At 45.4% G+C, this 25,433-nt stretch overlaps 1 protein-coding gene across 5 annotated transcripts in view; it reads right to left on the reverse strand.

Moving 5' to 3' along the window:
• Positions 1-326: 326 nt before the first annotated feature.
• MTIF2 (mitochondrial translational initiation factor 2) overlaps positions 327-25,433 on the reverse strand; it is a 370,558-nt gene continuing 345,451 nt past the window's right edge. For all 5 annotated transcript variants that reach the window (XM_086927656.1, XM_086927658.1, XM_086927655.1 and 2 more), the window contains 2 exons: positions 11,104-11,244; positions 327-1,062 (listed from right to left, as the gene is read on the reverse strand). In XM_086927656.1, coding sequence (XP_086783782.1) covers positions 893-1,062; positions 11,104-11,244 — 311 coding nt within the window. In that variant the 3' untranslated portion in view covers positions 327-892. The remainder of the gene's footprint in view (positions 1,063-11,103; positions 11,245-25,433) is intronic.

Raw genomic sequence — 25,433 nt, forward strand, 5'->3', positions numbered from 1 at the left:
TTGGCTATACCAATCAAAACGTGTTCAATTACTGCTATTTACCTTCATTCTAAGTTCAGAAAATGGCAGAGCAGGACACGAAGCGCTGTAACAGATGGCATGTGGGAGTGTGCATGTGGGGTGACAATGGGGGGGACATATGCAAACAGCTTTAATGCCCACATCCTGGTGAAGATTAATGACCATAAATTGACCTGTTCCTCTATTATACACATTCACCCATGTCTCAGTCTACAATTACCTAGTTGCCACTAACATGTTCACACCATGACTAAATACATAAACTATAACTTTCTAAATCCTACTGTAAAGAGGAAAATGCAATAAGTAATAAACATAGTTGTTTAATTTATCAATTTACAGCAAATATCATACATAGATTTGAGGAGTAATACGGATAAGCACTTCACAAACGTGAAACCATCTGAAGTACAAAGCCTTTGTTTTCTTCACAATATTTGACTGAAAAGATGTACGATGGAACAATTCAATTCTTATTGTACCACAGAAAATGTTGTGCAATACAAGCATGCAAGCTGTATGACTTGTATTTCTAAACAGCACAAGCCATTCAATAGTAATCGCTCCAGGTTTGGGAAAAATAATTTGCTAGTCTATTGCAGCAGAATCCGTTTATCTTTACATTGTCTAGGGTAATTCCTACCACAAATAAAAACATGGTGATATGTGAAAGCAATTCCATCATGTGGTCAACACAAAATGTTCGTTCTTCAGCAACAATGTGTTGTTTAATTTTAGTTGTGCGTAGACAATCCGCAAAAAAGTGCTTTTAGTGGTTCCTCAGCGGTGGCTCATCACATCACTCACATACTGACTCTTGTTAATCAATACCCAACAGTTCACAAAGCGTTTTCGCCCATCTTAATGGTAGTTAAAATCCTGGATCCCACAAGATTTTCTGTGTGACAATCTTTTCTTCATAGCATACTATTTCATCTCCAAACTTCAAATCAAATTCTTTGTCTAGGGTAAGGCCACACTCCATCCCAGTTTTTATTGTCTGGACATCATCCTTGTGGTGTTTCAAAGATGTCAAAGCTCCTAAAATGAAAGAGGTGATTAGAGAACATATAGAACATGATTTGGGACCTATCACAATGAAAGGGCATAGACGGTTGTATACATGTATACACCCACTTTATTTTCTCGCTCTCGTTCTCAGTTCCCCTCCCCTTTCCCTCCCTCCAACAAAATGGTGGTGGCAATTCACCTGAAAAAGATTATTTCTAATGTTATCTGTGCATCTTTAGAGTTAACCAGAATGAAGAACTATTATCAAAGGTACACAATTTTTTCTTTGTCCATCATAGAATCTTTTATTTATATAAAAGCAAACATTGGCAAAGACATCAGTTCTGGCTTTTGCATAGCTCAAGTCACTACTAGATGTCCGTTTCTAATCTGATGTAACAGTTTGAAGTAGTTAACAAGGCCACAGTCCTTCAACACTTTAGTGGATTCCCCTCTTCAGGCAGAAATAATTGCTCAAAAGGGTTTTCACAAAGCTGCAATACTTCAAGCCGTTAGTAGGTGCCCCTCTTGTGACACATGCAAGTGCTTCAAAGGACATTCACAAAGCTGAGGGGGATTGGTTTCAACATACAATGTGCATACATATGTTTGCTATTGTACTGATCTGTGCTGGTTTTCCATAGGTAAAACATGCCAAAGCTGGTTTACAATAAGTGAATATTGCAGATTTCAATACATTTCTTGGTCATTGGTAAATGCAAATGTCTTTAAATATCTGGCATTGCACAAGCAAAATGCAGTCACTTGAAAGTGAAAGAATCCAATGGTTGAAGTTTGCCTGGACCCTCTGTTCTATAATGTTAGCTGTGGTGGGAGAGAGCACAATAGGAGTGGCATTTGAGCAGTCAAATTAATTAAATGGTTAACTTAACACCCCCTAGGAGAAAGTATTATTAATAGGACATTTTGGGAAAACATGAGTCTGGAAAAATCGCTAAAGCAGTCTTTAGGGCACATCCAAAAAGTACCAATAACTGATCAGTGGAAGGGGTGATCATTCACATCAATATATCTGATAACACATTGATCTACTTGAGGTTCAGCCGGTTTAAATCTGGCTGTAGCCTCCTGTATAGCATAAAAATAAAAATAACATGAGGGAATCTTAAACTAGTGGCTAAACTGACAGCTACAGAGTAACCCAGGCAATACACTTCACTATGATCAGGTCTGCATTACTGAATCAGAAGTTCCAACTGAGGGCTAGTGAGGGTCAGTATTCATGAGTATTTGTATTATTCTCATCGAAAGGACATGGAATGGGTACACCAAATTGTAGCCTTTATTCCACTGGGAGCCAGTGAAATTCTATCAGGCTTGAGAAATAGGCTCATGTTTCCTCAGATTACCACAGAGTCTAGCTGCTAACGGGCACATGCATCATTGCTCCCGTTTGCGATTCCTAAATTGTGAAAATGAAGGAATCGCAATTTAGAAATCGCAATTGGCAATGCATGAACAAATCGCATTTATTTTTACGATTCGGTATTTTTCGTTAATTGCGATTCACAATTTGCGAATCGCAATTAAGGAAAACCCTTCCCATTGATTCCTATCGGCCAAGAGGCCCATAGGAATGAATGGGAAGGCATTCACATTTTGCGAATTTCAAATTGCGATTCGCAAAATGTGAATGCAATTTCAAGGGTGCAGGGGGTGGTCCGAAGAACCCCTCCCTGCACCCCTGAAATGAAACTTTAAATGCAATCTATACACACACACATGCTCAAAGGGCATGTGTGTGTGTAAATTAAAACTTCAAAAAATGCAATTTGTGCATATTTGAAAGTTTTAGGTAAATTAGCATGAAGTTCAACTTCATGCTAATTTACCACTTCCAAATTGCGAATTCGCAAACTAAAAATGCTCATGCATTGCATTTAAGAAATCTGAAATTACGATTTCTTAAATGCAATCGCAATTTTAGAAATCGCAACATGGTTGCGATTCCTAAAATTGCGAAATGCATGATGCATTCCAAATTAGTCAATTGCATTCGCAAACGGCCGAAAATTGCGATTCGCACCGTTTGCGAATGCAATTGAGTTTGATGCATGTGGGCATTAGTTCTGAATTCTATGAAATAGAGCATGCCCCAGGGCAACATTTTTCCCTAAACTTCCATGGGACCATACTCCCATGTAAATGATGGAACTCCCAGTCACTGTTATACTGGTACTAACTTTGAGACTGCAAAAAGCGTTCTACTGACGGGACCACACCAACAGCTACAATGTTATGTAATACAACTTTGCAGTAGGATTCATAATTGGCACAGATGCTCATTATAATCCTGTGGCTTTATTGTGTAAAGGGTGCACTGTCTGCATTGCAGCGCACCTTTAACTAGGTGTGTCAGGCGCCAACAGGGATGGTGCACCCTATAACAAATACTGTGGTCCCCCAATCTCACGACTGCATCAGGATCCGCACATTAAAAAGACGGAGCAGCTGTTTGAAGCAACACACTGCGTTTCACGGTGCAGGGGGCACACAATCAACTTTACAAAGGGGTACAGAGAGCCTCCTGCACGAGTGACTGCATTGGACTATTGGGGACCAAGGAACTCATTACTCCCCCCCTTTCGGAGGGCTCCCTCGGGGGTCACACTAACTGTATTCCACCTATGTATGGTGTCCATTCTGTGTACCTTTTGTCAGCATTTGTCTCTGCACCCGGGTCCATAATACAGTGGGTAACATAGGCAAAGCGTGCTCTTCATTTGCATGAGCCACGATTCCTTGCAAATGATGGAACACTCCCCTTAGAATTGCGCTGGTGCTACAAGTGCACATGCATGATCTGTTACTGAAGTGTCGCACAAGCATCTGCACCCCCTTTTGTAATACCAAAGTGACCTTGGAGCGCAGAAAGCATGTGTGCCACTTAGTGTGCCCTGGGGCATTTGGCCCTGGTGACTGGTTTACATTTGTAAATTAAAAGATCTAGCCAAACGCTCATAAGAAAAGTTTGAGGATCAAACCTGTTGGACTCATCTGAGGATTAAGAATTATTGTGGCTCACTTTGAGGAAAAGACAGTGTGAAGGTAAATAGAATTAGAAGCCCTATCCAATAATATAGGACGTAATTTTCATGCAGTTTGGTTGGGTACCTCAAAATGATCCTTTGTCAATGTGTTTCTTTCACAATACCAAACGTTCACTCGCTGAGTGCACTTGCATGCTTCTTTATAGAGCACACGTTTATGTTTTCCCTCTGATCAGGGTCAGGGCTAGACTGGCCTTACCGGGCATCGGCCGCTCCCTCAGGAGGCTGGAAGGGTTGGGTGGGTTTTGTGGCAGTGCAACAGTTTTGAAAGCACTTGATGCAGAGTTCCTTGTATAGTCAGTAGTTTTCAGGCAAAGATTAAAGTGTCAAGATAACTGGTGATTAATGTACCTGCTGGAGAGAGATCAAAGTTTTGTCTAGTGGCAGTTTTGACTCATCTAAGGTAGCACAGAGGGGTTCATATGCCTGGTGCCAAGGACGTGCATCATGCAGATCACAGAACAGTAATTTATGTGCATTGCTTAGTGGGTTATTGCTTTTGTCATAAAGACCCTTTTGTTACGGTGCAGTTCATAAGTTACAATTTTCTTTCATTACCCCAATGTTGCTAAACATGGTTTGTTTGGGATTAAATACATTCTTATTAGTAAAGCCAACCCTAGCCACTGTGTTACGTTCAGAATCTTGGGGTTGTGCTTCTCTAGTCGAGGACATGAATCCTACACCTTGTAGTCCCCTTTGTCTTGTGTAACATGATCTATAAACTGATTTACACATGTATGATAAATTTTCTGTGTATATGATATAAATTGATCCGACACCCTACACTGGTATGAGAGGCGCTATAAAACAAATGAAATACATTTGAGTGAGGGGCTATGGGGAGATGAGGGGCACTGTTGGAGGGTTATAGTGAGGGAATCATTGAAGAGCCCCAACAAGGATTGTTGAATCCTGGTGCACTGTAAGGTCATCATTTACTATGCTTTAAAAGCGAATACAATTGAATATATAAAGAAAACTTAGTTGCAGAATACACCAATTGTGCCCAAGTTTTCGTTGGGGCAGGGTGTTGGGGGGGTTGGTAGAGGCTTTGCAGACTCCTCCATCCTACCAATCAGCCACAACAGACGTGATCTCTGCACGTCTGGGTCCCCCAGAAATGCATGGCCAAGGACCTACAATTGACCAACCATGTCATTTTGTTTTCCCCAGCCACTCCCCTTCCGGCCCCCCAAAGGGCCATTCACAGCTGAACAGACAGCGGAATGGTACTCCTGTTCTCTCGCCACAAATGGTGACCGTTTTCAGGACTTTCAACGCCTCACATTTGAGCAATTACGCCTTGATTACATTATTCTTCCTGGTTAATTCCTGATGCATAGGCAACTGCTAGCGGCATTGCGGTCACTCTGGAGCATAATGGTCGAACCTCGATACATGCAGTGATACATAATGCATTTTGGGAACACACTGGCCTTCCACTGACGCACCCCTAACAGCTGGCGGAGGCAGTGTGGTAAATAATTTACCTAATCCGTTTTTCCATATAATTTATCATTACAAGACAGCTCATATAAATGAGAGGCAGAGTCCGTGGTATCTGAGTCTTAAGGGTTTTAATGGAAAAACCTCGAGGTTGGAGATCATGTTCCGTCACCACGAGGGTTCGGGAAGGGACAGTCAACGTTTTATTAACATTACACAATATATATAGTGAAGTAACATAACTGAATCCAATACAGTAGGCGTAACAGGTGGAGAAGAGAAGATAAGAACACATGTGCGTAACAGGAGGCGTGAAAGAAGGCGTACACGGAGGCGTGCACAGTGCATGTCAGAGAAACGTCATAGGGATCGTCACATGTGGGTGGGTGCATAGAGAAAGTTGCAGGATCAGCAGAAATATGCGGATGCGCGCGCAGCTAGCATGACGTGACATAGATGTGTAACAGGGGGGAACTTTACCACTAGTAGAAGAGACAGAAGTCTGGGATGTCAGAACGACCTGGACCTATAACATATCTGGTATCTTATGTTTGGAGGATGTATTATCTGAAGTAAAAGGTCTCTCGGGCAGAGGCTAATCTATACTGAATACTAGTGCGTGCATATATGTCTACGTGTCTACGTGCAGGGGCCATGGGCCTACTATGGCAACGGGAGCTGTAAATTACTTGCATGGAGACAGGAAAGCTTGCTCTTTGCTCTGCAGCCGGGGAGATGTTTACCTAAATCACTAGACAGGAATGTATTTGAGGAGGCTGAACAGATAACTTGAAGGCAAAATACGGTTTTGGCAGGCAGGCAGGCCAGGTTGAGCCAGGCACCGCTTTGCTTGGCAGGAAGTAAGGCAGAGGTCAGGGATGCGCGACCATGCTGCAGCTTTCAGAGGCAGGAGGCAGAAAGGGCTCGGAGACAGAAATCAGGGCCTAGCTCGGCAGAGCCAGAAAAACGTGAAAGTGTACCATGTAAAGACGTTGGCATGGTATGGGTAGGAACTGAATTATCGATCCATTCATGGTGGATCTGAAAGAGGACATGTTAACGTTGGACGCAAATGTATTTGCGTCTTCATATTCGGTCATGGAGGAAAATTACATGTACTTGAGCACGTACATGGAGCCGTTGGGGTACACGATAGGGGACACACTTGACCATAAAAATTTCAATTACCTCATTAGACTTTGGCAGACCTTTACATGACATCGAATGGACCAGTGAATTGGAATCCCCACAAATGATATCCGGGAATGCCCACTTTACAAGTCTTCAGTTCACCATTCTTCATAGGGCATACCTCACACCGTCGCGCCTCATCAGTATTTTGCCTACAGCGAATCTACCTTGCTCCACGTTTCAGGTACCAGGCCCTTATGGCCGACCTACAGCACATGATTTGGTCCTGCCCCCGCATAGCTGTTTACTGGTGTGTCATACACTCCGCACTGACCACTGTTACAGAGCTGACGTTAAACTCCTGGGAGCCACGGCCCCCCATATCTTCTCTAGAATGAAGAACCACAAAGTGAGAGCTCGATTCGATAACCTGGCTCTCCTGCTAGCTAGACAACAACAAGGGTTTGGCTTACGCGCAGTAAGGCTACGCCAAATGTATAGTCAACAAAATAGATGCCAGTACTGCCCAAGAACTCAATAGAAGAATGAGTTATAAATTGCTCATTTCTACAGACCACTCTTTCAGTCAAAGAATCAATCTCATGAACTAATTTTATTGGAACAAAGCTGAAAGCTCAGCACTGCACTGGGAGGAGGCAAGGCATACTTAAACACCCAATAGCCCCTGCTAGGGACACCATGCTGCAGCAATTTAAAAATCTTATAGCTGATGATTAATCCCCTAAAGTCCCCCTCCCCCCGCTGCCTCCTTGATTTCTTGGCTCTCATCTTGTCATCCGGTTGTACTCCCAACTAGACACTACCCTATTGCATTCACTTGACAAAGCTCCTTTCCTCTAACTCGTGCTCCCCACTGGTTAATCTCCTCCTTCCTCTCTCCACTCCTGCAGTTCTCACTTCACCCACCCCCCCTTCCTTAGCCTCCCTTCCACACCTGTTCATCTTGTGGTTCCGCTCCTGTATTGTTTAGGGGTTAAGATATTTGGTGACCATCATCCTACGTCACGAGGACATGACCCTTGCTAAGTATTATCTATAGCCGTCAGACTTTGAAGGTGTGGTATTTAACCTTAAGCATCATCATCCGTTGACTATGCATGGCTCTAATAAGTTGGTCTCTACCTTACACAGTTCAGTTTTCCTACAAAGCAGAACAATGGAGTTTTAATGGGATGGGACCACATTCTCTTAGTCACTGACTTACAACGATCACTACAGTAGAACGTATTCAGGCAGCGTGATCATGACAATGTAGAGAACTGTGGCTTCCTCATCAATATTTATCTGCTCCAAAATTTCCTCTACTTAGGCAATGTCAAAAGTGCACCAATCATATCAGCTAAAGTTAATTTGTGCAACTATCACAAACCATATATTTTAAAATAAATAAAATGATATGACGCTATGGAAGCTGACCAATCAAACAAAGGAGAAGTGGAGTATCTGGGATCGAATACTATGTTCTGCAGGGTCTACACCAGGATTTGCATAATATTTGCCTATCTGACTCTAGATACTTTATGAAATAACATCGACAATGTATTTTTAAGCCATGAAAATATTAGCTATCAAACTGAGGTGCTTGATATGGGGTTTGAACACCATTGTAGTGTCACACACTGCGACACCTACGAACAGGTCAAAGTATTTATTTCTATTTTGTTTGAAGAAACGTGCATGCCAGCTTGTCATCAATCATCATTGGCTTCCTCAACTTCTGTTCACCTTTCTCACAAGCTTTCCTTGATTGAGTGTGGATGTTCAAAGGGGATGGCGATGGTGGTGCTGCTGATGATGTGTGCTGCATGCCCTTACTGTTAGTTAAAAAGAGGAGTACACTGAAGCCTAATGTATGGAAAATTATTGCAAGACGACGTCCACTAATACCTTTCTTAGACCGACTTGGCTAATTTGAGTGAGTCCAGATATCTGTGTAGTGCCCAATGGACAAAACCATTTCTAGGTGCAGGCCTTTTTTACTTGGTACTAGCAAAAATTTAGCGAAAGTACAATGAAGTGGTTAGACGAGTGTGTACATAAATAATTACTTTTCTTCTGTAAAGCTAGGGCACTACAGTATTAAAAGAGCACTGCCTGAAGGCACATGGTGGCCAGGAAAACATGGAGCTTCCATGAGTGGTTCACTGAATTAATGTGTTACATTTTTACCCCTGTTCAAATCTGTGTATTGTAGAATGGAGTTCTTAAACAGTCTTAGCAAACGGTCAAGCCAGTAAATATTATTTTTCAATTAAGAGACCGTATACCTTTTTGTAAGTCCAGCAAGGATTAAGGTTGTAATAACTAAAATGTAATTAAACTGTTTCTGAAGTCAGTGTAAACTCCGATTTTGGAAACGTTATTTTCATATGATGGGGTGGTAATTATGACTCTAAGGGTGGCATCTTTATGCAAGGAGGTCTTCAAACATTTCACCTTTGCAATGCAATCAATTTACATGTCTTGCTTTTGTCAACCGTTTGAAATTCCTTATTTTAAGTAATGTTTTTCGCTGGTTTAAGGTATTCTGGAAAAATTACTTGTAAAAGCCCGTTTCTGGAGAAACTTTTTCAGAAATTACTGTCTGCAATTTATTTAACAGCAATTGGAGCTCAACATACTCATGAAACCAACCTGGCGAATGCGGTTTCTTTGAAAAACTGAGCGTACGTCCTTTTTCAAGTGAGTGCATTTTGATGCGACATGGTGCCACCTTCCATCGTCCTCTTCTTTGAGACATTTTGTTTTTCCTACTCTGCACTTCCACTCTGGCCTTTTCAGGTCTCCCATGACTATGCAGCTTATGTGACTTTATGTGGTCAAAAAAGATCTTTCAAATGTACTACACAATCAGTTTAGCTATCAGCATAGTGTGGGGGTAAATCATCCCCATCATCATTATCAGGTTGATCCGAATCTGGGCCAAAAAGGTGATGAAGCCTCTGATGAAAGCCTTGTAGAAGAGGAAGCATTTTGTCCAAATCAGAGTGCAAGGGGACTGGGAATGCTGGAGTGGAGCCAATGTGTAACCTTGATCGGGTTAGGCTTGATGTCGAACACCGCGCCAGACTTATGTGTCTGATGACAAACGCTTGGCTTTATGGTCCTGGATCGCTTTCAGGTGCTTCAGGGCACACTGTTTCCATACCATGAGCCCAAACACTAGAGTCACACCTCCTGCAGGTCTGTCATCGACATCTGTTTCTAACAGTCATGATATAGTTTGTGGTCTGTAATGGGAACATTACTCCATTGCACACATGAAAAGATCTGGACTGACAAAAAGGGAACAGAGCTTCGGATCTGTGTTCAAAGAGGCGGAAACAAAGGAACTGATGGTGCACATGGGTGGCTCTTATATGCCCACTTTGTAAATTCAGGGGTGAAATGAGGCCTACACAGAGTTGCATGGCACACGTAGCTGTGTGCAGGAGCACTGCTGTGAAAGTGTCCAGATCCAGTGTGGTGTGTGGAGAATATTCTGAAGGTGAGGAATCTGTGGTTGGAAGTATCTACCAGAATAGATACATCACTTGGATTCAGCCTAAGGAAACTAAGATATTGGCTTCAAAGCCTAAATTAGTGCAAAAATGTTCAGTGTGGCTCTTACATAACCTACCCTGACATGCTTCCATTTCTAACCCTATCCAACAACATCATTAGCTCCTAGTGAAAAACATGAACTACTACACCCAGACTTAAAGCATAAAAGTCTTCTCCATTTTACTGAACAAATTTTGCAAGGAGAGAACATTTTGTATCGCTGCTTCCAAAACTAGCACTTTCTGTGGAAGGTGATCATTATCTTTTCTGTAAAAATGAACTTGAATGTATGGAACATGTATTGCTTTAGCATCCATCCTTGACTGATTTGCAGTGTTATAGTCTACCTTTATTCACCAATTCGGAAGCAACTAATGAGGGACAAATTATCTTTATAAAATTAGTATTTAAAGATATAATTATTTAATTTTAATATTTAGGACATTTATTTTTAGCCCATGATTATGCATGCCCGTTTTAGTAAACGTTATGTTTATTAAACAGTGAATACACAAACAACAAAAGTTCTGAGAGCAGAATAAAGCGACCTCTGGTGACTGAGTAGATTAATGCATCCACGGCATGGATCTGTCTTAGACTTCAGGGTTTCCGGTTCAAATCGCAGCTGGTCCACTCAGCCTTTGATCGCACTCAATAAAATGAGTACCATTGAGTTGGGGAAAGAACATCTATTATTCAACACCAAGAAGTGCTGCTGGGTTAACTTGCACTCTACAAATACATGCTATGTTGAAAGCACTTGCATAGGTACAAAAACTATGAAATACTTAAATTAAACCAAGGCAAAAGTCTGTGCCTTCATTTAGTTAAGCTCAATATAGAATAGTCCACTTACCTTGCCAAATAATGTCACCACTGCGAATTAATTTAAACTTCTTTTTTCTGTCCAACAGCCCTTTCTGCACTCTGCAACCTCCGACTGGGACTTTCTTTTTCCCTACGGTTACATCAAAGGATGCCAGCACTAATGCCTCCCCTAATAGAAAATAAAGAATAGCAAGATCATCAATAAATAAATGAAATCGAACACGTTTTTTACTTTGGCAACACTCTTTCTAGTAGCTAGTCAATTTGAAAGCAGATTCCTCACCTTATAATACTGCCCAAGCAACAGACTGGATCTGGAAACTTTTTTCCAACAATGCCGCGAGGTTGTGTTATGTCTCCACGCTGGCTCCGTGCCGCCTTGGAAGTGACGGAGTAGAGCCACATACAAGTGTCACCCCTGCGTGTTCATTTCAGTTTTTTGTCAGTCTTTTTCCGCGCCTTCACACGCGGAGAATGAACAATTGTTAGCATCCATTTGCATATTCCTAACTTGGAACCTTTTTAGATGTTAATAAGAGGCTACTCCACAGAACGAGGAGGTGGAAGGGAAGTGAGGAGTCTGGTGTTCTAAAGAGTATGCACCAAAAAGAACTTTACCGAAGGTAAGTAACTTAAATTTCTGATGGATACTTCTAACAACCGAAACCTCACCTTTGATAAAAGATACCAAAATATACATTTGATAAAAGATACCAAAGCAGTACCTCCGCAGGAAAAAAGGTCTGTGGAGTGAACTCAGACAAAGAACTCCTGCAGGACCAAGCAGATGTAATGTCCTTCCCCCTGGACCTGGCATTCAAGGCAGTAGTGCTTCGTGAACATATTCACTGATGGTCAAGTCACAGCCTGGCAGAGGTCAATGATAGGTACCCATATATAAAAAAGGAGATAGGCATCTACCATCTTGTTATCGGCCTATCTCCCTGCTTGACTCACTAATGAAGGTTGCGGGACGTATTATTTTAAAACGTATCCACAACTGGACTGAGGAGGTGGATGTGCTTTCCAGACTTCAATATGGCTTTCGAACTGGAAGGGGCACATTTGAACAGAGCTTGAATTTATACTTCCTTATGTCAAAATACGTGGAGGCTAAAAAGGGTAACCTCTTTGTAACATTTATAGACTTGAGCTCAGCTTTCGACGGCGTGGTCCATGAACAGTTATGGAAAGTCCTTGAGCATTTAGAGATGAATCCATCTATCCTCAATTTTATCATTAATTTGTATAGAGATGCGGGGGCCAGGGTGCGGTATGGACTGAGGGGGGAGTGTTCTCCAAGATTCACTATTACTAGAGGGGTGAGGCAGGGGTGCATTTTAGCCCCTCTGCTTTTTTCTCTCTATATAAATGCCGTCGGTGACCATCTGAAAAACATTGAATGTGACTATCCGAAAGTGGGGGGCCACGCCGTCCCAATCCTGTTGTATGCCGACGATGCGGCTATATTGTCTCAAACAAGATTGGGGCTGCAAAGGGCAGTCACTGCTTTTACACACTTTATGCATGAAAGGGGCCTGAAAGTGAATATTGGTAAGACATTCTCCATGGCATGCAGTAAGGGAATAAAGAAAATCTCATGTCCCATATTCATTGAAGGTCAAAAAATAGATACAGTTGAAAATTTCCCATATCTGGGCATCTGCGTCCACAGAAAGGTGACCTGGCAGTCTGTCGTTAAAGCTAGGAAACTTGCTTTTACTAGAGCGATTGGGGCGCTTCGAGACTTTGCCAGTAAAATAGGGGGGAGACCAGTAAAGCAGCTTATCACCATCTATAAAGCTAAATGTGTCTCAACGGCAATCTATGGGGCCGGTCTCTGAGGGATCAATAACACTTTACCCATCCAGATAGTGGAAAATCAGTTTCTAAGGTATCTAATTAGGGATACCGAAGTCAACATCCACCTATATGATCCACATAGAGTTAGGGCTACCTTTCATTTCAGATGTAATTAAAACCGAGCCCCTTCTTTTGTGGCATAAGATCTGGACTACCACTGAGACTGCATTAAATCGAGAAATAATTTTGGACAATCAAAAGTTGGAGGGGGTGAAACATACAAAGTGGCTGGCATATGTTAAAAGTGTGTTCTGTGATATTGATCGACCAGAGTTTTATACTGACCCTTTGACTCTGGAGCACATTTCAAGGAAAGCTCTGAGAAAGCTTCTAATGGACCACCTGGAAGCCAAGAGGTGGGCTATTCAAAAACTCAAGAAAACAATCCTGGACTTTCAAAGGATTACCTTGACTAAGGGGCTTCAACTGTACCTCTCCACTGACTTTTCTTGCTTTACTAGAATGCTTCTCTCTAGACTTAGACTGGGCTCCTTCTTTCGCCTAATAACATTTCCTTCCTGCAATGACTGGTCCCGAAATTTGTGCCCCTGCCCATGTGATGACATTTCACCTCAATCGAACATCCATTCCATACTGTTTTGTAAATACTATGTAGCCCCTAGAAAAAGACCATTATTGAAGAAATGGGGCTTGAGGTCTTGTAAAGATGCTTTTGACCGATTACAACAGTTGGAGGACAGGGATGTCATACGCATTATGGAAAAGTTCTTGAAATTGCTGCTTAAATTTAGGAACTCGATAGGATAGCTTATGCATATTTGCGTTTTTTAACCTTGGTTCTTCTAACCTTTTAAACACAGTTTATATGAAATATGTTTTATCTCCTGTTTTTATGCTTATGTTTCTATTCTGACTGTAGATTTTCTTTTTAAACAATGTAATGAATGCTTTTATGATATCCTTGTGAATATCGAATAAAGCTTATTTTGATTTGATTTGATTTGATAGGCACTCCACGGTTGTGTGGATGAACCACGAATGGATTTACCATTAATGCTGGTTCCACGCTGTCTAACCAACGCAAGTGTTAACCACAAATATGCCTTTACCACGCATGCCTTTACAACGACTTATGCAAGACAGGGCAGGTAAGTTTTAACACCCCCCCGACACCTGCCCCTGCCCTGACCCCTAAAACTAGTCCCTCCCTCCTGAAAACCAACCCACCCCTCCCCCGGGTCCTAAAAACGTCCCTGCACCCAGTCCTAAAAACTACCCTGCCTTCCCCAAGCCCCAAAAACTACCCACCCTGCCCTAAAAACTACCCCAACTCCCAGAGCCTTAAAACGACCCTGCCCCCTAAGCCCTAAAAAGTATTACAAACTCTGCCCTGAGCCCTAAAACAGCCCCACAAGCTCCCGCCCTGATATCTAAAACTACCCCCTCCCTGCTAAAAACAACCTCTTCCTCTTAGCCCCGAAAACTACACCAACCACGCCCTGAAAACTACCCTGACCCCCCCGCCCGCCCTGAAAACTACCCCCAACCTCCTGTACTGAAAACTACCTGAATTCCTCTAGCTCTGAAAACTACCCCAGCCAACCCCACCTCAAACCATAGAAACAAACCCAAAACCCGGTGTCAGCCCAACTTACCTCACTGAGTCGCGTCTTCTCCCAGTTCATCTTGTTTCTTGCTTCTGCCAGTCAGCAACTAGACCACACACTGCCTTAACCACGCATAAGCGTGGTTTATTTTATTTATTTATTTATTTTGAAAGTTTTATATAGCGCGAACAAGATCTTTGCAGATATCAGAGCGCTTTACGGTTAAGGCATATGCGTGGTTAAGGCAAGACTGGTAGCACTTGCGAAGTTGGAACGCGCATGGCTCTGAACGCGTCGTTCCAACTTTTTCCCCTACTACACATGCCAAATCAGTGACTGCAGCCTTAGCCCTGGTGGAATGAGCTCTCAGACCTTTTGGAAGCTGCTTCTCAGCTGGTGTGTAGCAGAACTAATTTTAGGTAAAGGTCTTATGCACAACGTTCCCTTTGTTTACCAGAGGGTTACCCACAAAAAGCTGGTCGTCCTCAAAGTGTTCCTTTGGTACAATCAATATAAAAGCTTAAAGCCCTTTTGGGGTTGAGCTGAGGAAGCCTGTCCATCTCTTTTGAAGGGGGAGGAAGCAGGTAAAGAACGCAGACTGCCCAAAGATGAAAATTAGGCAAGAGTGTTGTCCCCATTCTTAATTCCAGTTTAACTGGAAAAAAGCTGAAGCCCACTCGTGATGAGCTGAAATAATTGCAATAAGAAAGATAGTCTTCGAGTTAAGCAACGCAGTGAGCAGCTATGCATCTGCTTTAATGGAATGTGCTTGAGAATTTTTAATGGCAAATTAAGGTCCCACTGTGCAGGACAAACTGTTTGAGAGGAAACAAATGTCAAACCTTTCATAAACCCCATCGCCACAGGTGATTTAAACAATGACTAAGTCTGGTAAATGTAAAAAGGCTGAAGGAGCCAACAAATAACCTTTAATAGTGCCAACTGCAAGCCTCTGGTGGTCCAAAGACAAAATGAACAAAAGAACATCAACAGCCTGGCTTGTAACAGGTCAGTCTTGGCGGCTAACACACCAGGCCACAAACCTGTCCCAGTGACTGGCATTAATGGACTTTGTGGAATGGCGAATAATGGCTACGAGCTACGATTGCATCTACCACTTAAGGCAGCATTTCAAACACGGCCACCAGCTGCCACTTAATCTCAATGCATGAGGACTAGATTGCATAGATTTAGGTTGAGCACCTTGCCCTGTGGTAAGAGAGGAGATCCTCTGAAAATAGCCGGATTGGAGGGCAGATGCTCATGTCCAGAACGTCTGGGTCCCACACTCTCCTTGCTCAATCGGGAGCCCAAAGGATAACACTGGCTTGATCAGTTCTGATCTTTATTAGAACTGGAGGAAGGAGATGCAGGGGCAGGAATGAGTACAGGAGTCCTGTGTTCCATTATTGCTGAAATACATCTCCTAGTAAGCGGCCTCATGGACCCTCCGATGTGCAAAACAGTTGGCACTGGATTTTTGATGGTGGTAAAAGGATCTAGCGAAGGTTCTCTTCACTGTCTGCAGTAGTCAGCCGCCACCTGGGGATATATAGGCTATTTGAGATCTGCCTGATGCCGCCCGCTTAGCAGGTCTGCTCAGATATTCATGGATCCCATCTGGTGGCTCGCAATGAGGAAAACGGCCAGATGTGACAGCCAAATCCAAAGCTGTCGAGACTTTTGGCTCAGTACTCCGGCCACACTCCAACCTGCTACTAGAAATACTACATGGCAGTGATGTTGTCTGTTACCAACTGCACCAGCCTGCCCCTAATGAATGAGTTCAGAGCCAGACAAATTGCCTGACACCAACATTCTGATAAGGAGCCAGGTTTCCATCGGAGACCAGAGTCCTCTGATATCCACCTTCCCCAGGTGGCCTCTCCTACTAATTAGTGACATCTGTTACCACCGTCTGTTCTGGGAGGGAAGCCTGTTGCTGGAAAAATTGCGAATGAGCAGCTACAACTGCAAATTGTGAGCCACCTATTCAGTAATTTGAAAAACATTCAAATAGATTTCCTCAGTGCTGGGCCCACTGGAACTTCAGATTCCATTGCGTAGCCTGTACGTGCCACCTGGAGTAGTTAACCAGGAAAGTGCAGCATGCCAAAAGGCCAAGAAGCATCAGAGCTGTTCTCAACAAGATTCAGGAGCATGGCTGAAACATTTTTTTTTGTAAATTAGTTTTATTGCTACTAACATAGGCAACACAGCTGAATGCCTACAACCTCAGGGTCCGGCAGCAAATTTAATACAACTGTAGTACATACCTTCATGCTGACATCCCGTGGGTCCGGCGGCAATTCATGATACATTGGAATGGGTCATTTTAATCAAACTTTTGTAGGTGCATTGCAACTGTGCCCTATAAACTCGTTTATGGACCCAATACGCCCCTGGAATCCCTCCCCCCGCCTAACTCTAGGTGCCAATTTCATGATACATGCCTATCTGTACTGTTGCTCTGTAAGTTGTTAGGAGTGTCTCCCATTTCAGTCCGTTTGTTGTCTTGTATCAGTTCCCGCCCCCTCTGCTAACATCCTGAGTGGAGTCATCTCCACCCGATCCCTGCCCCTAGATATAGTTTAATGATTATCCTGGAGGTCAGCACCTCCGATCCCAGCCACCTCACAAACGGCTCCCAAACATCCACATGCCTAGATCCAGCAGGCAGTAGCTACCAATAATTTGTTAATTGCTCCCTGCAGTACGTGGCCGCCAGTAGCCAGCCCGCTATCGTAGGGGGGCTGTGCTTCTTCCAATGCAAAGCTACTTGTCATTTTGCCAACAGCAGCAGCATGGCCGTCCGCTTGCATGAACGCTTCGGAATATCTAGTACAAATCCCAGTAGTACCATCAGTGGGGTAAGGTGCATCTGGGCTTCGGTGATATCCCCAATGTGCCTACTTACTTCTCCCCAATACTGCGCTACCGACCCACAATGCCAGGCCAGATGTATGAACGTCGCATCCCACGATCCACACCTCCAACATCTCACGGCAGGTTGCAAGCCCATATGCAACCAACAGTGGACCCCACCGACCTCAAGAATTACCGCCCCATCTCGCTTCTCCCGTTTCCAGCCAAAGTCATCGAGAAGACCGTCAACAAGCAGATGGCCGCCTTCCTCGAGACGAACGGATCCCTCGACCCCTCACAGTCCGGCTTCCGAGCCAATCACAGCACCGAGACCGCCCTCATCGCCGCCACCGATGACATCCGGGCCCTGATGGACAATGGAGAAACAGCGGCCCTCATCCTCCTAGACCTCTCCGCGGCATTCGACACGGTCTGCCACCGCACCCTAGTACGGCGCCTCAGCAACGTCGGAATCCAGGACAAGGCGCTGGAATGGATCATCTCCTTCCTCGACGGAAGAACACAGAGAGTCCGCCTACCACCATACAAGTCAGAGGCCTCCGAAGTCATCTGCGGCGTCCCCCAAGGATCTTCTCTGAGCCCCACCCTCTTCAACGTCTACATGAGCCCCCTCGCGGCCATCGTACGCAAACACAACCTCAGCATAATCTCCTACGCCGACGACACCCAGCTGATCCTCTCCCTGACCAACGACCCCGCCGCCGCCAGAGCCAACCTACACGAAGGGATGAAAGAGGTAGCCGAGTGGATGACGACCAGCCACCTGAAGCTGAACTCGGACAAGACGGAGGTCCTCATCCTGGGCTCCTCACCCTCCGCCTGGGACGACTCCTGGTGGCCTCCCGCCCTGGGCACCGCACCCAAACCGACAGACCATGCACGCAACCTGGGCTTCATCCTGGACTCCTCCCTCTCCATGTCCAGGCAAGTCAACACCGTCTCCTCGTCGTGCTTCAACATCCTACGCATGCTACGGATCTTCTGGTGGATCCCCACAGAGACCAGGAAGACCGTCACCCAGACCCTCGTCACCAGCCGACTGGACTACGGCAACGCCCTCTACGCCGGCACCACCGCCAAGCTCCAGAAGAGACTCCAGCGGATCCAAAACGCCTCAGCCAGACTCATCCTCGACATCCCACGAACCAGCCACATCTCCGGACATCTGAGAGACCTCCACTGGCTCCCCGTCAGCAAGAGAGTCACCTTCCGCCTCCTCACCCACGCACACAAAGCCCTACACGACCAAGGCCCGAGCTACCTCAACAGCCGAGTCAACTTCTACGCTCCCAAACGCCACCTCCGATCAGCCAACCACGCCCTCGCCGCCGTCCCCCGCATCCGAAGAGCGACTACAGGAGGAAGGTCCTTCTCCTACCTGGCCGCCAAGACCTGGAACTCCCTCCCTCCCGACCTGCGCCTGACCCAAGACCACCTCTCCTTCAGGAAGAAGCTGAAGACCTGGCTGTTCGAGCAGTAGCGGCACCCCCCCCCCCCCCCCCAGCGCCTTGAGACCCTACGGGTATGTAGCGCGCTCTATAAATGTCACTGATTGATTGATTGATTGATATGGTGTAATTGGAGCGGCTTTCGATATACCCTATGTAAAAATTTGAAGTGTATTAGCCGCAATCTGTAGTTCGCTGAGAGATGAACAGCAAAATTGCCACTGCTTATCCGTTATTACGATTCCTATTTCACCCTCCCACTGTGCTTTGGAACCGTTACTATGATGGGGGACGTTCCCTGTGTTGTACTGTAGATGTGGGTGATCAGCTTACAGGGAGATGAGTTGGACAGTACATTCTCCAGCGCCGCCAGTGTGGGGGGGCACCTGGGGAAAGTTATAGTATCTAGCCCTGCTCGCAGCACTGAGTTGGTAATACAGCAACATGTCTGATGCCGAAGGCTTCTGTTGCTTGCACATCTGCTGGAGGGTAAGAAATGTGTCCTCCGGATATAGGTCACTGCCCTTCGTCAGGTCGTGTGCCTTCGCTCTCAATGTAGTAGCCCGGTCAGTTAACTGCGCCAGGAGTGGATTGCCACCAAATGGCATTGAGGGGGCATATAGTTCGCTGTGGCCCGCCCTCTTGGCTATATTCCTCCAAGCCCATCTCGTTGTTTCTACTGTGTCTATTTCCATATGGGGTCTCTTGTAGGGTTAGTATACTGCAGTGTTAAGTGGATGAAGCGCAACTCTGTCTATTTCTATAGCTACATGCGGCTAGTAAGGTGTTGGGTGGTGCCAGAAATGCATGTATTGTGCCTGCTCGCTGTAAGCGTAAAGTTCAAAGTCCGGGGCTGCCAACCCACCCTGAGCAAAAGGCAGCGTCAAGAGACTCCAGGACACCAGAGGTTGCTTTCCCGCCCCATGTCAGCTCAATGATATTTGTGCGCAGCCGTTTAAAGAAATGAGTGTTTAGTGGCATCAGTATATTGACAAATAAATATATGAGTTTAGGGAGTATCACCATTTTCGTGATAGCTATACGGCCCGTCAGAGACAGTGGGAGTCTTTTCCAACACTGGACCTTACTTTCGATCCAGTCCATCACTCTCCCGTAATTAGCCAGCCATATTTCTTGTACGTTCCTGCTTAACCAAATGCCGAGATATCGTGTTGCACTCTCTGCCACTTTATAGGGAATTCTGTTTCACAATGGGGGGTGCCGTCAGTAAGAGGCATCATTACAGATTTCTCCCAACTTATCTGTATCCCCGTCAGTCCGCCAAATCGCACCAGTTCCCTCATAAGGACATTAAAATTCTCTCTGGGATTTACGGGGTAAATCGTTGTGTCATCGGCGTACATTGATATCAGTAATCCCCTTGACGTGAAACCTATGCTCCGCTGAGTGTGGTGTTGGCGGAGCTTGGTCGCGAGTGGTTCAGTGGCAATTGCGAATAGCAATGGAGAGAGGGGACACCGCTGTCGTGTTCCTCTCGTGACAACAAATGGATCAGACATTCGCCCGTTGACCCTCACCCTTGCCATCGGGGTGTTGTAGATTATTCGTATTTGTTGCACGAACATTGGGCTGAAGCCTAATCGGTGCAATAGAGTAAATTGATATTTCCACTCATGTGAGTCGAATGCTTTTGTAGCATCCAATAGAGCAGCTACTGCCTGCACGTGGGGAGCAAGATAATGCAATATTCCAAATATAGTTCTTAGGTTATGTGCCGTTGATCTGCCCGGGATAAACCCGGATTGGTCTGGCAAAGCAATCTGCAGCAGCATGGGCTGTAATCTATTAGCAAGCAATTTGGCATATATTTTAGAATCTAAGTTAATTAATGACAGCGGTCTATAGGAGACCGGTCTGGTGGGGTCTTTCTCAGGCTTCAGTAGTGTAATGATTGTGGCTTCTCTAAGAGTAGATGGCAGAATGCCGTGTCCATTGCCTCCAGGTAAACCTGCAAGAGATATGGTGCCAGTATGTCCGTGTATTCTTTGTAAAAGGCCGCTGTTAAGCCATCAGCGCCAGGTGATTTGTCGGCCAGCATGCCGCTGATCACCTGCCGCACATCCTCCACCGTAATAGGTAAGTCCATGTATTCTCGGGCTCCCCTATTAAACCATGCTAACGCTACTGTGTCTATATATATCTGACTGGGCTGGGTTTGTCTGGGAGGTGTATAGATTCTTATAAAATTGGATCATGTGTGAAGAATGTCACTTGGTGTTCTCACCATCTTGCCACTGTCCGTTCGTAATTCAGTAATGTAATTGGCTCCCCTCGGGGTTCTAAGCAGGCTAGCTAAAGTTTTCACAGCTCTTTCCCCTTCCCCGTACCTCCTCGCCTGTGTATATTTGTACAGATATGCAGTTTTTTTTTCCGCCTCCGATTGATACTCTGTTAATTTTGATCTTAGCTGAGCTAAGGTGGCGGGAGCTGGGGCGCAGTGAATGGATCGTTCCAGCGTACTTATTTTGTGCTCCAACCTATCTAACGTGTTTCGTATATCCCTAAGTACCCCAGTTTTTAGCGCCATGCAATCCCCCGGAACCACCACTTTGAAAGCCTCCTACAGCGTACCCGGCGAGTCCACAGTTCCCACATTCAGTACGAAGTACTCTTATCTTTTCTCTCAATTCTTCCCGGAATACCTGATCCAGTAACGCGCCTGTGGGGAAACGCCAGCTAAAGGGTTGGCGGTATGATGGTGGAACTTGCAGCGTTATCAGGGCAGTCGCGTGATCGGATAGTGTGCTGGGACAGTGTGTGGCGTCCGTTACCCAAGTATGTACGTCTCTAGATATGAACCGAAGTCCAACCTTGACCATGCATTTCGGTGATATGTCATACATGTACCTTCCCTATCTGCCGAGTGTAGATCTCTCCAAGAGTCAACTAGACTAAGCTCCTCAATAAATTCCAGTAACCGCTGCTGCTTTCGGATGGTGGTCACGTGATGCCTCCTGTCTGTCAACAGCAGGCGAGAGAACAACATTGAAATCCCATCCCCATAAAACCGCCGTATTGCCTAATGTCCTAATTCTCTGTCCTATGTTTTAAAAGAAAGCAGGATCGTCCGTGTTCGGCCAGTATATATTTATGAGCGCCACTGGGGTGTTGTATAGAGTACCTTGGAGCACAATTTACCTCCCTTTCCCGTCTATGTATTTGTGGTGTGTCTGCCATTGTAGCCCTCTGCGAATCAAAATCGCCACTCTTCTCGAGTAGTTCGACAACCCAGCTTCCACCACCTCCCCCATCTCACGTGCTTTAATGCGTTAACTGTCGCAGCTGTTAAGTGGGTTTCCTGCAATAGGCAGATATCTATTGCGTACAGCAAGAGGTATGAGTGGACCAGTCTGACCTTCCTACAGTGGTTTAGACCTCTCACATTCCAAGAAAGACATTTCAGCGCTGTCATTTAGAGAACATGTGACATACAAATGGGCAACCAGTGGCTTGCATCAAATAGCATTGTACTATGAACAGTATCACTTGACTAGGCAAAAACAAAGAATAGAACATTTCCCCTAGCCCCCCTCCACCCACACCAACCCCCCAAATAGGTTGTGAATTACCCTCACTCTCCTCCCTGAACTGCAAACTTATGGTCCACAGTCGTGAACACTCGGGAATCATCCATGTGGGGTACATGAGTTTGCCGGCAACACTCCCCTGTACTTTTGACAGGGTGGTCGAGTGTAGAACACACATCCCTGGTCCCAGTGCATAGAATGTCACGCATTAGAATGTTCTGGTCCTGCAATTCAATAGAGGACACCACTGCCTTCCAACATATTCAAGTATTACCCTGCCAATATCCCCCGGGGGTGACCCAACATCGTAACTCAATGACCAAACCGTGCTACTTATCTGCGTGGTCGATATCCGTGCAGTCCCCCTTCAGTCATTGTCACTCAGGTTATTTTCGGTCAGCGGGTCACTGGCCCCCGCTCATTGCTTGTGGTTCTTGGCCAGTTGCATGGCGTATGTCAACGCTGCTTTTGCGTCCGTAAAAAACGTTGGTTTTCCAGGGCCCTGAACTCTCAGCTTGGCAGGATAAATTAAGGAGTATCTGGTTCCATTTTGTTGAAAGATCTTTTTGGCCGGTATGAATTCCCTCCGCGCTGCTTGCACTTGGAGTGTGAAGTCTGGGTACAGCGCAATGTAATTACCATTGTACTGTTTTTCACCCTTCTCCCTCGCCTTGCGTAGTATCGTATTCCATTCCCTGTAGTTCAATATTCGCGCCAATATGGGTGTAGCCGGTGCCCCGGTTCTTGGTCCCAATGTGTGGTGCGCCGGTTCTATAAGAAACATGGCTGACAAATCTTGTCCAAATAGGTCAGTCATCATCGTCTCTATATATTTCTCCATGTTCTGGATATCTGTCGATTCTGCTATTCCCGTGATGCGTACGTTATTCCGCCTCGACCTGGCTTCCAAATCCTCGTTCTTATGTTGAATGGCATACAGAATTCCATCCATGCTGCGTATCTTTTTGTCCATTTCCGTCTGACTCTCCTCCGTTTCTGTAACTCTTGTTTCCAATACGCTTACTCTGCCCTCCTGTTTATCCATTCTTTGTTTTATTCTGTCCATTCTGTCTGCCAGGGAATCCATCTTGGCATTAAGGCCCTGAAGACTAGATTTTAAATCCTTAAACATTTCCCGGATATCATCATTGTCCTCCGTATGATCCTGGTGGCCAGTGTCCACCTCTGCGCCTTTGGCATTCTTTTTGTCGAAGTTCAATTTTAGTTGTCTTGTGTCAGGTTTTTCCATGTTTAGCACTCAGCGGCTCTGTATTCAGCTGACATATGTTATGCCTTTTTTTTTTTTACACCCTAGGCACCCTACCAGCGGCCAGCCCTTACTAAACCACGGAGCAATGGCTATACCGAGATACATCGTTACTTGGAATGCGAGGTAGACTGTCAAACTCCAAGTGTTTTCCCTTAATGATGGGGAGCCTTCGCGCACTTTTCCCACCACTGTCCCGACTTTGATAATGTTTCCTCAGATGACCATTCACTGATTCCCCCCATTAGGTACCATACCTTATCAGCCGGTCCCACGGGAGCAGACTGCGAGGTACCTCAGGGAATCTTCTGGGGTAAGCATCTTTAACCAGGTCCTTTCCTTGCCTGTAGCACTTTTTGCCTTCATCGTTTTTCACCGCTGCATGTTGTTGCATAAACCAGTTGGTCTCTTGATGCAATTATCAACTTGTTATGCTAGATGCTCGGTTTTTTACCCTTCACTACGATTTGTGTGTGTGAGTGTGCTTGTACTATACTTGAGCAATTCCTTCACATTGTAATACTGCACTGACGCTGCTATCTCGTGAACTGTTCTTATTTCATTTCTACAGGTCAAAATACTGCAGCAGGACCAATCGGCCTGCACTCCGGTATTACCGACCATAGAAAGTTGTATACCTCATTGCAAGCTTTATTTATAACTATTTTTATTCTTTCACTGTGTGGTACTATCTACTAAGTTCCTGAAGAATTGCCATCAGGCAAGAAACATGTCGACCAAACTTGAGGGTAGTAGCTAATTTGCTTGGATAGTTCCAGGGCATTTACCTCCCCTTTCACCCCTTTTTAACCAAGGGAGTCTACCACGAGAATAAATTAGGTTGTGGACTGACCCACCTTTTTTTAACTTCACTTTCACGTCACGACCACACTTCCCCGCCCTCTCACACGCATGCACCATATGGCCGGAACAAAAGATCTCCGATAAAGAGCCCCGGTTTCGGGAGCCCGTCAGACATTGCAGCGCCAGCCTGACGAGGAGCAGAACCCATATGATGAAGCATGACACCTAGCTTGCTGGGTGTGTGAGGGTTTTAGTTCCAACAAGGGGATTCCCCCCTCTTACCAGCACACACACACCTCTCTTCCGTCACTCTTCCCAGGGAACTTTGTACCCTCTTTGTGCTACTACATGTTATGCCTCTCCCTGAAGCGTTCTTGTTCAGGCAAACCCCTTATGGTTTGTTTTCTATACGTGATATAAGGAGGAACCTCTGCAGCACACAATAGGTCGTCAGTCCCACACCTAGCTGTCCTCCGGTGTTTTGAGTCCAGGCTGTCTCCGCCAACCACTCTTCCAGTAGCCCCCTTGTGCACACCCACATCTCCTCTGAGAACTTGGGGCTCCTCGAGGGATCACGCGCCACAGTATCAGCTGTGGGGCACCGAGCTTTCAAGCACCTCACAGCTTAGTGCTCGGCCGCTATGCTTCTCCCTCCTGCTCACGGCGGATAGTGCTGCCAGCGGTGTTTTCAGAGGCAGCAGTCGCTCATGTCCACCTGGGTCCAGCAATGTAGGGGCGCCAGCAGATCCGTAGCTCTTCCCCAACTCAGGCCGTGGGGGAGGAAAACCGCAGATGTCAGGCGCCTTGTGCGTACACCTTCACTCTCCCCGTTCCCTCTTTTCTATCTGGGCTGCTGGGCCGTCACTCACCATGCTGCACTATAGGTGCTCCCATACACCACATGCAGTTCTTTAAGTCCATCTATATTTCCTCCTCCTGTGGCCTCTCCGTTGTGTTAGCTGTCCGCGTAAAAC

The sequence above is a fragment of the Lissotriton vulgaris genome, chromosome 6 (genome assembly GCF_964263255.1).
Source record: "Lissotriton vulgaris chromosome 6, aLisVul1.2, whole genome shotgun sequence".
Classification (NCBI taxonomy): domain Eukaryota; kingdom Metazoa; phylum Chordata; class Amphibia; order Caudata; family Salamandridae; genus Lissotriton; species Lissotriton vulgaris.